The sequence below is a fragment of the Dipodomys ordii genome, unplaced genomic scaffold (assembly GCF_000151885.1).
Source record: "Dipodomys ordii isolate 6190 unplaced genomic scaffold, Dord_2.0 Scaffold15, whole genome shotgun sequence".
Lineage (NCBI taxonomy): Eukaryota > Metazoa > Chordata > Mammalia > Rodentia > Heteromyidae > Dipodomys > Dipodomys ordii.
The window spans coordinates 1,909,033-1,921,668 of NW_012267231.1; the positions used below are offsets into that span (position 1 = coordinate 1,909,033).

The 12,636-nt window shown below is 52.0% G+C and overlaps 1 protein-coding gene across 2 annotated transcripts in view; it reads right to left on the bottom strand.

Moving 5' to 3' along the window:
* Positions 1 to 1,259: 1,259 nt before the first annotated feature.
* Positions 1,260 to 12,636, bottom strand: part of Vps33b (vacuolar protein sorting 33 homolog B (yeast)) — a 13,276-nt gene continuing 1,899 nt past the window's right edge. The window contains exons 3-23 of one of the 2 annotated variants that reach the window (XM_013012131.1): positions 12,332 to 12,393; positions 10,416 to 10,465; positions 10,044 to 10,111; positions 9,331 to 9,376; positions 7,637 to 7,731; positions 7,236 to 7,340; positions 6,539 to 6,635; positions 6,309 to 6,386; positions 6,114 to 6,187; positions 5,839 to 5,925; positions 5,602 to 5,692; positions 5,372 to 5,446; positions 5,050 to 5,114; positions 4,879 to 4,933; positions 3,486 to 3,532; positions 3,278 to 3,410; positions 2,772 to 2,845; positions 2,204 to 2,305; positions 2,017 to 2,092; positions 1,816 to 1,935; positions 1,260 to 1,581 (exon numbers count right to left, since the gene is read on the bottom strand). In XM_013012131.1, coding sequence (XP_012867585.1) covers positions 1,502 to 1,581; positions 1,816 to 1,935; positions 2,017 to 2,092; positions 2,204 to 2,305; positions 2,772 to 2,845; positions 3,278 to 3,410; positions 3,486 to 3,532; positions 4,879 to 4,933; positions 5,050 to 5,114; positions 5,372 to 5,446; positions 5,602 to 5,692; positions 5,839 to 5,925; positions 6,114 to 6,187; positions 6,309 to 6,386; positions 6,539 to 6,635; positions 7,236 to 7,340; positions 7,637 to 7,731; positions 9,331 to 9,376; positions 10,044 to 10,111; positions 10,416 to 10,465; positions 12,332 to 12,393 — 1,680 coding nt within the window. In that variant the 3' untranslated portion in view covers positions 1,260 to 1,501. The remainder of the gene's footprint in view (positions 1,582 to 1,815; positions 1,936 to 2,016; positions 2,093 to 2,203; positions 2,306 to 2,771; positions 2,846 to 3,277; positions 3,411 to 3,485; positions 3,533 to 4,878; positions 4,934 to 5,049; positions 5,115 to 5,371; positions 5,447 to 5,601; positions 5,693 to 5,838; positions 5,926 to 6,113; positions 6,188 to 6,308; positions 6,387 to 6,538; positions 6,636 to 7,235; positions 7,341 to 7,636; positions 7,732 to 9,330; positions 9,377 to 10,043; positions 10,112 to 10,415; positions 10,466 to 12,331; positions 12,394 to 12,636) is intronic. The other variant, XM_013012132.1, reaches the window with a different exon arrangement.

Sequence of the window (12,636 nt, forward strand, 5' to 3'; positions counted from 1 at the left end):
AAACCAGAAGTGGCGCTGTGGCTCAAGCGGTAGAACAGTCTCACCTTGAGCTGAAGAGCGCAGGGACAGCGCCCAGGCCCAGAGTTCAAGTCCCACAACCAACCAAAAAAAAAAAAAGCCTCACAGCCTCTCCTGCCCAGGCTGGCTTTGAACTGTGATCCTCAGATCTCAGCTTCCTGAGTAGTTAGGATGACAGGCGTGAGCCCGGCAAGCAGCATGTTTTTGAACTCACTTGCACTCTTGGTTGCGCCCAGGGATGGGGCAAGTTGCTGTCAGGTGCTGCACACTAGTTCCGAGAGCCGCGGCAGGACAGCCATCAGGGCACGCACACAGCATGGAAGCCTGGCGGCATGGCTGTGTGCGACGCTGTCACAGGGCCCTCTTGCCTTTCCAGTGCCAATGTCGTGGAGTGTACGTGCCGTGCCTGGTACAACTTATTTGCATCTCTGCGCAAGCATTCCGATGCTGCATATTCCTGTGAACAGCCTTTCCAATCATGTCTTTTGGTCTTTCATGCTAGAACATGGAACACTCAGCTAGAAGCCAGGTGTGGTAACACCTGTCATCAGGGGCTCAAAGTTGGGGGGGGGAGGAAGGTTTGGTTTACTAGTTTATTCTAGGCAAGCTGAGTTTGTGGAGTGACAAGTAGCAGGTACTAATGTGACCCTTGGGAGTGAAACTTGAAATTTGGAATTAGCTGAGGAGGAGGAGGGGAGAAGCAACAGGCAGGACAGTCAGAGCAGAGAGGAGTCACTAGAGAAAGCAGAAATGAAAACTAGACTATGTGAAGACAAAAATGAGTATCACAGGAGCGAGCATGAGGATTTCAAGGAAGCACCTGTTAGCAGATGTGCCACACCTGTGTCTAGATGTTCACTGTCTTTCTAGCTCAGGCCTGTCATCCTAGCTACTCAGAAGGCTGAGATCTGAGGATCACGGTTCAAAGCCAACCCAGGCAGTAAAGTCTGTGAGACTCTTATATCCAATGAACCATCAGAAAACCTGCAGTGGCACTGTGGCTCAAGAGGTAGAACGCTTGCCTTGAGCTGAAGAGCTCAGAGTTCAAGCCCCATGACTGACCAAAAACAAAGGGGGAAGGGTGTTAGGGAGAAGGGCGGTGACCAGAGAGACCGAGTTGTCAGAAAAGGCCTAAGAAGTGTCCACTAATAAATACTCCCGGGAAGATTAAGGTGGGGAAGGCAGTCAATGAGAGCAATGAGGAGCCTCTCTGGTGAAGAGCACATCCAGAGCCTGACACGTGTCGCCTACACAGTCTTTATTTACAGTGACGCTTGAGCAGGGTTTACCAAGGGACTCCTCTTCCCCCAATCTTAGCAGCATGGCCTGTATTTCACAGACAAAAGGAAAAACACCCCAGGGGAAGTTGTGACCTCTCCTTAGATCTCCCAAGTCTCCGTAAGTCCCCTAAGTCCCATGGTGCTCCGCTCCGGGCAGGTGCAGCAGCGGGGCGCCAGCGCCGGCAGCATGGCCGGGCAAGCCTTCAGGCTCTCACCTCACTCATGGCCTCCATAAGGCGAGCACTGTTGGTGACAGCTGTGGTCAGGAAAAGGAACCTGTACCCTGAGGAGCCAAGAAGAGTGGGAAAAGTGACCAAGAGCAGAACTCGGTGCCCATGGAAGCCGCACGGGCCCCTCCAAACCCAGTGCCTGCAGCTCACAGCACCGGCGCACAGACACGTTACTGCTAGGCCCTGAGTAACCCAGCTCGCCAGGCTCGGGGGCTCCCTGCTGGCAACACTGAGGCAGAAAGAAAGCCTTCCAGTGTGGGGGGCCTGCAGCCACCCTGTGTCCTTACCCTTCTCTCTGCCCAGGAACCGCAGGGCTGAGATCTCAGAGAACGTGCAGCCACCCAGGAACACCACCAAGATGAGGCGCAGGGACTCGCTGGAAGCCTTGTTGTCTTCCTTGGCCATGTCTGAGCAGCGAAGATTCCACGTTCACTGCCACAGAGCTAGGTGATGCATCCTGCCCACCCCCGGCCGGCAGTGCCACCCACCTGTGAACGCAAACTCGCCGCAGTTAAGCAGTCGCACCACCTCCTCCAGCCCCTGCCAGCTCCGCCGCTCCAGCACCTGGGAAGGCGTGAACGCTGGCTCAGGTCTGCCGCCAGCCAGGCCGGCAGGCCGCGGTCAGTGTTAGCACGGGCCAGGGACCGAGGGCGCAGGATCAGACGTTATTCCCACCTGCTCGATGATCCGGCAGCTCAGGGGCACGTAGGCACCGCTGAAGACGTACGCCATGTCCCGGGGCACTTTCAGGTCATACTCCCCGTCCACGCGTGGGATCTGGAGGCAGAGGTACAACATTAGCCAAGTGACGCTCAGCGCTCCAACTCCTCAGACGGTGGGGTATGAACAAAAGCAGCACAAACAATAGTTCTTATTCCAACAAGAAGGAGAACACGGGACGGTGCTGGAAAAAGGAATCCGTAACCAAGATGGCCATTTGTGTTTAATTCCCCAGTACCCCAAATGTGCTCTCTGCCCCCCACTGTGACGCTCTGAGAAGGAGGGGAAGGTCTCTCCCCGTCCCTCCACGGCGCATAGAAGCCCACACTTCCAATCCTCTGGAGTTTGGCAGGTACTTGCTACTGTGTATCTTTGTTCTTACGGTTCAACTGAACTCATGTTACAAGTCCATCAAACAAGAAATTCTCCTACCAATACAACACCACAAAGGTCTACTTATTCCGGAGGAATGGATTAGGAGAGCAATGACCTGTAGCCGCCCCTACAGCCCTGTTCCACATACCAAATTCAGCTTCTTGCTGATGGCGCGGAAGTTGCTCCTCTTGGCCAGGGAACTGAAGGCGTCGGTAATCTTTCCTGGGAACGAGAGCAGCGCAAGGAACTGTGTGAGGTGCAGCGACGTGTGGTGTTGCGGAAGCTGCTCACCTCCTCCCACTCCCCATCCCCCTCCCATCTGGGGGTCTCATCTGCCTACCACGTGTAGTCTACAGGATGATACAGGACGACCCAAGTTTCTGGGTTAAACAACGGACCTTTGCAGTCCAACGGACCTGACTAACTGAACTGAGGGACTTTGGCCAAGCCATTTAATTTCTGCCAGCCTCAGTTTCCTCATCTGTGAAAGGAGGAAAGAGAAAACTCGCCTCACCGAGTCTCCGAGAGGATTAAATGAGAATGTGCGTGCGGTGAGTGCACGCTAAGTGGCTGTCCTCACACCAGCGCTCTGCCTGTGTGGGAGAGGACAAGCTCCCGGGGGAGGGGTCGGCACCCCCTGCGCTCCCTGCTCACCGGCAGCCTTGTCGGTCACGAGCTTGCTCACTTTGCTCTCCACGGCCGTGAGCGCGTCCCCTGGGGCCTGCTCTGTCAGAAGCCCAGCTCGCCGCAGGTTGGAGAAGGTCAGCAGGTGTTCGGGGCCATAGCTCTGAAGGAAATGCAAGTCAGCTCCGTGAATGCAACCCAAGAGTCCAGCAGGGCTGGTGATTCAGTGCATGCTTACCTGCATGTACTGGGTTTTCAGAGATCGGTAATCCTTGGGAATCAAACCTGATGGTGAGGAAAACAAAGGAATAAACAGTTTATAGAAAGAAGAAAATGACCAGGTAGGTGGTTTGCGCCTGTCATCCCAGATACTCAGAAGGCTGAGAGCATGAGGACCACAGTTCTTGGCCAGGTAAGCCAGAAAAGTCTACAAGACTCCATAACCAAAATAACCCAACAAAAAGCCAGACTGAAGACATGGCTCAAGTATAGCTAGCAAGCCACGTGGAGAATGCACAAACCCCAAGTTCAAACCTTGGTACTGGCCACAAAAAATATACAGAATAAGCGAAACACAAAAACTTGTTGAAATTGTTCTGGAAAGGAGGGAAGGGAGAGTGAGAGGGGATGAGACTGATTGGGATTCATTGTAAACGTGTGGAAAATAAGCGATGAAATTCCCCTCTGTAAGCTAATACAAAAAAAAAAAAAAAATAGAATAAAGCTGGGCACAGTGGCTCACACCTGTAATCCTAGCTAATCCTAGCCACTCGGTAGACAAAGCCCTGAAGATGGAGGTACAAAACCAGTCCTGGCAGGAAAATCTTTTTCCCCTGCCAGTCCTGGGACCTGAACTCAGGATTGAGCTTCTTTGTGCTCCTTGTGCTCAGGGCTAGCACTCTACCACTTGAGCAATAGCATCACTTCTAGCTTTTTCTGGGTAGTTTATTGAGGTAAGCATCTCACAGACTTTCCTTCCAAGGCTGGCTTTGAATCACGATCCTCAGATCTCAGCCTCCTGAATAGCTAGGACTATTAGTGTGTGGCTATAACAATTTTAAAAAATTGAAAAAAAGAATAGTGACCAGTTGTCAGAATAACAGTAAAGGTGGTCAGTGGTAGAGCGCTTGCCTTGCATGCATGAGGCCCTGGGTTCAATTCCTCAGCATCACATAAGCAGAAAAAGCCAGAAGTGGTGCTGTGGCTCACATGGTAGAGTGCTAGCCTTGAGCTGAAGAGCTGAGGGACAGCGCCCAGGCCCAGAGTTCAGGCCCCACAACCGACAACAACAACAAAAAGAACAGTAAAATAAGCTACCATGAAAGAGTGAGCAATGTGTACATTAACGCCAGTGCCATCAGCTGGGCGTCACCTTAACCTCGATGAAAACAGGAGTTTAGACAGGATGTCGAGACATACCACTCGGTTCAGTACCTATGCACTCCTACATCGCAACCGCTGTTCTAGGGAGACCTGGAAGTGATCTTTTTGTAGGCTGGGTCAATAAATGACCCTGCAGCCTGCTGGTACTTCACTCCAATAAAAACCACTCTATATTAAAGGAAAAAGCGCCCATGAACAAGGAATGCAGGTGTCTGTCATTCGCAGCCCCCCTGTCCCTGGGTGCTCACCGTTCTCCGTGATGGACAAAAGGCACATGAGGCGAAGGCTCTCTATAGGTGACACCTGCAAGGAAGGAAGGGTTGGGAGGACCAAAGGCGAGTAACTCACCGGCTCTCTTCTTTCTAAACCCCACGCCTCGCCTGGGCGGCCCAGCCTGGGCAGCGGCCCCGCCTGCTCACCTGCCGGTCGATGTGCTCTTCTATGTAGTTGGTGCTCTCACGGATATTGAACCCCTCTAGCAGTGCTGCAAGAAACCAGAGGCGAGCCTGTTATGGGAGAGCAGCTAAACGACTGCACCCACATGCTAACAAATAGGTGTGTCTCCCCTCTCTTTCTCCATCTTTGGGGTAGTTAAGGGACCCAGGACTTCTAGCAGGAACCAGCAACTGCACACAGCCAGCAAGAGCTGGAAAAAGCCAGAGAACATATTTTCAGCAGGCCTGGGCTGGGAGCCCGGGGTGGGAACGGGAGGCACAGCTGAGCGGGGCTCCTAAAACTGACCGTGCTCAGTCTTGATGAGCTCCTGGAAGTCCTGCTTGGTTTTCTTCTTCATGATGGATTCGCAGGCCCCAATATCTGCAGACAGGGCAGGAAGGGAACTGACATGCTCCTGGTTCTGGAAAGGTCCCCTTTACGGGCCAGAAGAAACACCCAGAAGCGTGTCTTTGCTTTATCAGGAGAGCACGGGGCTCTCCAGGGGCAGCACTCCCCTCACCCCAGGCTGGACCTACGGAGGCTCAGCAGGCGGTGCTCCTGCTTCAGTCCCTTGAGCTCCTGAGACACGAAGTTCTTCATCTGCTTTATGTCCATGCCTCTCCGGCGCTGTGGGGACACCGCAGAAGGTCAGCACCCCGAGAAGCCATCGGTCCCGCTCAGTTGCCACCCATCCATGAGAAGACGCAGCTGCCTGTCATGTACTAAAGGGAGTACTGAGGCCAGGAGGCAGGGGGAAGGGTGTGGAGCCTTACGTCATACTGGGCCTGCAGGTTCCGGGCCTTCTGGCTCAGGAAGCCGAAGACATTGGAGAAGTGTTCGTTACGAATCTCACTGAACACCTGCAGGAGAACAAGGCTGGAAGCATTCATTACCTGTCTGCCCCCAGCCTGTCCCCGCTGGAGGCTGAGAAGAAGCCAGGAGAGAGCGCTTGGCAGTGCCAGCAGAGGTGGAAGGACAGTCGAGCTGGTAACAGGAAGTGGGTTCGAGGACACCCACGATCACGGGTGGGAAGCCCTCTCCAGCTCACCTTGTCCTCTGCATTGAGGAGCACCTTCAGGCTCTTGTCACAGGACGTGACCTCCGGGCCAAAGTCCACACTCCCTTTGAGGGCAAAGGGGACAGCTGTGAGGATCTCCACCAAGGCCTGGTCCTACTTTCTGCACTGCGGTCCAGGCCCTGGCACCGAGGCGGGTGCCCGGATGTGGAAGATGGCGGCACTCACCACACTTGATGCGGAAGGTGTCATCTACCAGGCCCTCGTAGACAACTTGGGAGCAAAGCGCTGTCACAAAGTCCATGTCTGAAACCGAGACCCCAGCCATGAAGGTCCCCAGTGTCCCCCCCGCCAGGCACCCACACTTCTGGTCGGCGTCAGGAGCCTATGTGGTCTCCACTTTCCTATTCCCATGTCTCCAGGGCCCGAGGGCGAGAGGAGAGCTGGGCATCGCTCACCTCGGTCCAGGAGAAAGATATGCCCAATCTCTGGTCTTCGGCCTTTTGCTTCGCTGTCCTCCTCTTCCTCCAGTTTCCTCCATAGCTCATATGACATCTGCAAGAGCCCAGGATAGCTTCAGCTCTACGTCCGGACCCCTGCTGTGGCCCCAGCTGCAGAAGGCAACACTCGGCCCTTGGTGCTTCATCTGGCCGCAAGGAATGGAGTCCGCGTGAACAACATGAGCTTGTTCTGCTCCCACCTGCTGCCCTCCTCAGACCTGGGCAGGAACCAGTCCAGGAAGTGACGCAGGGGACCTGGCTCGTGCCTCTTTGCTAGCCACACCAGTTCTGCTCTGGGGAACTACCGCGGCATGTGAAAGCAAGGCGAAAACAGGCTTCAGCCCATCTCAGCTGCCCTTGGACAGGAAGCCGGGTGCCAGTGGCTCATGCCTGTCGTCCTAGCTACTCAGGAAGCTGAGATCGGAGGATTGTGGTTCAAAGCCAGCCTGGGCAGAAAAGTCTGTGAGACTCCTATCTCCAGTAAACTACTCAGAAAAGGCTGGACGTGGCGCTGTGGCTCAAGTGGTACAGTACTAGTCTTGAGTGAAAAAGCTCAGGAACAGCATCTAGACGCTCAGCACAAGCCCCATAATGAGCAAAACAAAAGCAAAACAGGGGAACCAAACTTTGAGAACAGCTCTGGGAGCACACTTACCTTGGCACATCTACCAATCCCGTAGCAATTGGGAAAGGGTCCGTAGAGAGTACTGAGAAGGTGTAAGGCCTGAGCCACTGTGTTGATCCAACGTTGGTCCCCTTCCTGCAGGGACCATAAAGATCAGGATCAACCCACCTCCACTGGAGAATGGTCAGCCCTAGCAGCCTGGAGAGGAGCAGTGGAGTCTGGGGGACACTGGCCAGAGTTCCTTCTAATGGTGCTAAAGGCCGCCCTATGCAACTCAATCTAGCCTTCAATCCTCACATCCCTTCAATTATCACCATCCCTTATGGTAAGCCAGACTTGGACAGAGGTTGAGCCGTTGTTTCGAGCCCACTGGAGCCCAGCATTGTTCCTCTCTCTCCCGGACACCGAACCCCACCGGGGCCCGTGCTCACTAGGAAGTAGTCCCTGAAGAACTCTGGCAGCTCCATGCTCAGCAGGTCCATGTCAAGAGGCAGCAAAGAAAAGGCCCACTCGTCACAGCTCACATCTGCAGCAACAGAGTGAGTCAGCCTCCCGACAAGGCCCTCGGCAATGCGCCGAGCGAAGACCCACCCCAGTGGAGGGCTTGCTGCAGACCCGGTTCAGCGCTTAGCACCCAACTCTTAAAGAAACAAGTTGGGCACTGGTGGTTCCAGTCTCTAACCCTAGCTCCTCAGGGGGCTGAGATCTGGAGGGTCATGGTTCTAAGCCAGCTAGGGCAAAAAAAGTTCACTAGATTCCATCACCAAGAAACGAACACAAAGCCAGGTTAGATGCATGGCTCAAGTGGTAGAACACCACTAAGCAAGCATGAGGCCCAGAATTAAAACCCCATCAGCAAAAAAAATTTTAAAATTTAAAAAACATGCCTTTGCTGTCTGGTAATGAAAAGTGTGTAAAGAGGCTGGGAAGGTGGCTCAGTGGTAGAGTGCTTGCCTTGCAATGCATGAGGCCCTGGCCTCAATTCCTCAGCACCACAAGCCGGGGAAAAAAAAAGCTGGAAGTGGCGCTGTGGCTCAAGTGGTAGAGCACTAGCCTTGAGCTGAAGAGCTGAGGGACTGCGCCCAGGCCCAGAGTTCAAGCCCCACAACCAGACCCGAAATAAAAAAAAAAAAAAAACGAAAAAAGAAAGTGTGTGCCTGACATCCTAGCTACTCAGGAGGCTGAGATCTGAGGATCGCAGTTCAAAGCCAGCCCAGGTGCCTGGCCAGTCTGTGAGTCACTTGTTTCCAATGGGCTACCAGAAAACCACAAGTGGTGCTGTGGCTCAAAGCAGTCGTGCGCTAGCCTTGAGCGAAAACATTTAGAGACAGTGCCCAGGCCCTGAGTTCAAGCCTCACAACTGACCAAAAGGAAAAAAAAAAGTGTGTGTACAATGCAGGGTGGCACGTGGATGGTTTGCACTGCAGGCCCAGCACAGGGCTGGGGACACACTCCTTCAGTCTTCAGCAAGTACTTACTGCAATCCCCCACACACAGGGCTGGCCGGCGGGAGACAGCAGCGCGCAGAGTGGGCCTGCTCTGCCTTCTGGAGCTCCCAACCTCTTGCAGTAAGTATGCAGCACACCAATTACAACAAAATACTTAATGACATGTGCTCCAAAGAAGTAAACCAGCCAGCCAGCCCTGGAGAGAGCTGTTAAGAGTTCACGCTTAGCAAACCTGAGGCCCTGGGTTCAATCTCCAGCACAAAAGAAAAAGAAAACAGACAGCCAGAGCACAACTGACAGGGTTCTAACCATATCCGAGGGTAAAGGAAAGCCTTCCCTTAAAAGGTGACAAACGCGCTTGGAATTGGAGCTATGGTTGGGGGCAGAGTTGAAGGGTGAGGAACACTCCACTGCAGGAAGCACACATTCAAAGACCTGGGGGTCAGTTTGTCCTGAGGGAGCTCCTGGAAGGCAGGGACAGGCGAGGACAGCATCGAGCAGTCCTACTCCTGGAGGAGGCCCTACACCCACGCCCATCCTCTCCCAGGGCTGCTCCTCCCACCTCCTCCTGGGAGACCACCAGGAAGAGCAGAAGGAGCAGCTGGGATGCAGGACTGTAATTCTTCCCTTGTCCTCCCCTTCCTCCTCCCTTTCCACTCACGTTCACCTCCGCTCACCTCCATAGATTCCCTCTTCCTCCAGCACCATCTCACAAGCGTAAAACTAGAAGACAAAAGGAAATTGATCAGTAACTACTTTTTTTCCTGTTTTTTTTCTTTTTGTGGTACTGGTGATTACACTTAGGGCCTACTAATAGGCAAGTATGGTATCTGTGAGCTACATACCCAGCCCTTTGTAAATTTAAGACAAGCCTTCACTAAACTGTCCTTCGCACTTATATCTCAGACTCCTCAGTAGCTAACATTACTGGAACTACATAGATTGTCCAGAAATAAAACCACATAGCTACAGCCACCTAATTTTTGACAAAAGAGCCAAAAACATACTGGAAAAAAGATAGTCTTTTCACCAAATGGTGCTAGAAAAAGTGGTTATCCACTTGTTAGAGACTGGAACTAGACCTCTTATTTCTCACCCTGAACAAAAACCAATTCCAAATATATCCAAGGCCTCCATGTAAGACCTGGGACTTCCAGCTGACTGCAGGACAATGCGGGGACCCCGAAAGCTGAGTGTTTTTTTATTAGGACTCCAAGGGTTCAGAGGATGGGAGTGAGACCTGATTAATGGAACTGGGCACCAGCGGCTCACACCTATAATCCTAGCTGCTCAGCAGGCTCCTTCAGAGCCTAAACAATAATGCGGGAAGTAAAGCTGTGGCTGTGACTCAAGTGGCAGTGCCACAAGGGATAAAGGAGAAGGATCTCACCTTCTGAGGGCTAAAGATCACTTTGTATTTTCGAATTCGGCCAGCCAATTTGTCAGCATTGACAAGACCTATAGAGAAAAGGAACACAAGCCCGGCAGGCCAAGGATACCTGTTAGACACAAAGAAGAAGGAAATACCCCCTACAGGTGCTAGGCCACTGGCACTGTCAGTCTGGTTTTGCGGGACACGGTTTGCTATGTGCTATACGGCTTCTAACTCACAACCCTTCTTCCTCCCAGGTACTGGAATTATACATGTGCCTAACTACACCTGGCAACACTTTTCTACTAAAGGATCCTCATGGCCAAGACCCTTCCACTTTCCCCACCGTCTTCTAGATCTTGGTGATTCGCAGCACCACGCTGTACTCACTGGCAATGTAGCGCATATTCTTGATACGGGGTCTGACCAAGAAGCACAATCTAAGGGAGAGAAAGAAGGAAAGAGCGGCGATGAGGACTCAATGGGGCTGGTGACGGCAGCTCAGGGGAAACTAAACCATCCCAACTTGTTCACCACTGACTTCTTTCTCCTTGGTGGTACTGGGGACTCACACTTGCTAGGCAGTTACTCCACCAAAGCACTTTTCCTGGTGGCTAGTTTTCTGCGATAGGGCTGGCCAGACCTTTGGTCTTCTTCTTTGTGCTTCCCCAATGGCTGGTCACCAAGCCCAGGCAGTGATTAAGGGGGGTCTCATGAACTCTTTTTGCACAACTAGCGCTGAACTGTGATTCCCAGATCTTTGCCTCCCAAGTAGCTAGGATTATAAGCTTGAGTCAATGCATCTGGACCACTTGCCTTTTCTCAAAGGACCTGAACTTTTACCCTAAAAAAATTAATGCTAACTCTCTTGACCTACCAGGTCCCAACCACAAAAAATACCTTTCAATTCAAGTCCCTTTTTTGTTTTTTTGGTCGGTCATGGGGCTTGAACTCTGGGCTTGGGTGCTAGCCTTCAGCAATTCAGCTCAAGGCTACCACTCTACCGCTTGAGCCACAGCACCACTTACGGTTTTCTGGTGGTTTATTGGAGATAAGAGTCTCATGGACTTTCCTGCCGGGGCTGGCTTTCAACCGTGATCCTCAGATCTCAGCCTCCGAAAAGCTAGGATTACAGGCCTGAGCCACGGGTGCCTGGCTATTTCAAGTCCCTTTATTAGCTGGGTAGCCAACCCAGAGGTTTCTTTTCATAAAATACTTTCCAATTCAATGGATTAAAAACACACACACACACACAAACACACACACACTAGCCTGGGCACCTGTGGCTCACGCCTATAATCCCAGCTATTCAGGAGGCTAACATCTGAGGATCACGGTTCAAAGCCAGCCCAGGCAGAAAAGTCCATGAGACTCTTATCTTCAATAAACCACTAGAAAACCAGAAGTGGTGCTGTGGCTCAAGCAGTAGAGTATTCGCCTTGAGCTGAAGGGCATAGGGACAGCGCCCAAGCCCAGAGTTCAAGCCATGTGACCAACCAAAAAAAAAAAAAAATTACACTCAACCTGGGCAGGTGTGGCTCATATGTGTAATCTTAGCTCAGATCTCAGTGGGGATCCATTTCAGGCAAACAATTCAAGAGATTCTTATCTCCAATTAGCAAGTAAAAATCTGGAACTGGAGTTGTGGCTCAAGTAGTTCAAGCATTAGCCCAACAGGAGGTTAAGAGCTTCAGAGGCTAGAGTTCTTGTCTTAGTACTGATACTAAGGGGGAAAAAATCTCTCTCTCTCTCACACACACACACACACAGTCAAACAGGCCATTTATCAACAGGAGGTCAGCATCGTTTTTTCTTGGTCATTTGTGGGACTTGAATTCGAGGCCTGGGAGCTGTCCTTGAGCTTTTCAGATGAAGACAGGTGTTCTTCCACTTTGAGCCACAGCTCCACTTCTGGTTTTCTGGTGGTTAATTAGAGCTAAGAGTCTCACTGATTTTCTGCCTGGGGTTGGCTTTGAACCACAATACTCAGATCTCAGCCTCCTGAATAGCTAGGATTATAGGTGTGAACCACTGGTGCCTGGCTCAGTGAAAAATTCTTTATATTCATGTATGAAAATAGAACAGTGGAATCTGTGGAAACTGTTTTGAGAAAAAAGGGAAGTGGGATTATAAAAAAAAGAGTAATGGAAGATTCATTCTGAGCTTAAACAACGGTGCAGGCACGAAATTGTAGAAGTTCAAGAAAGAAGTGAACCACACCACCCGCCAGATCAGACCCTGAGGCCTGATCTCAGCCAGGGCCTGCCTCCAGCTCAGAGGCCAAACAGACTCTCCCAGATACTCACTGTTCACTGGAGCTGAGGGCTGGCTTGCTCTCCACCTTATACAGCTTGTCTACCTCATGTTGCTACAGAAAGAATCCAAAAAACAGTGGACAAGAGGTCATTAAAGGTATAAAGCAGCTGGGCGCCGGTGGCTCAGGCCTGTAATCCTAGCTACTCAGGAGGCTGAGATCTAAGGATCTCGGTTCAAAGCCAGCCCAGGCAGGAAAGTCCATGAGACTCTTATCTCCAATAAATCACTAGAAAACCAGAAGTGGCGCTGTGGCTCAAGCGGTAGAGCGCTCGCCTTGAGCTGAAGAGCTGAGGGA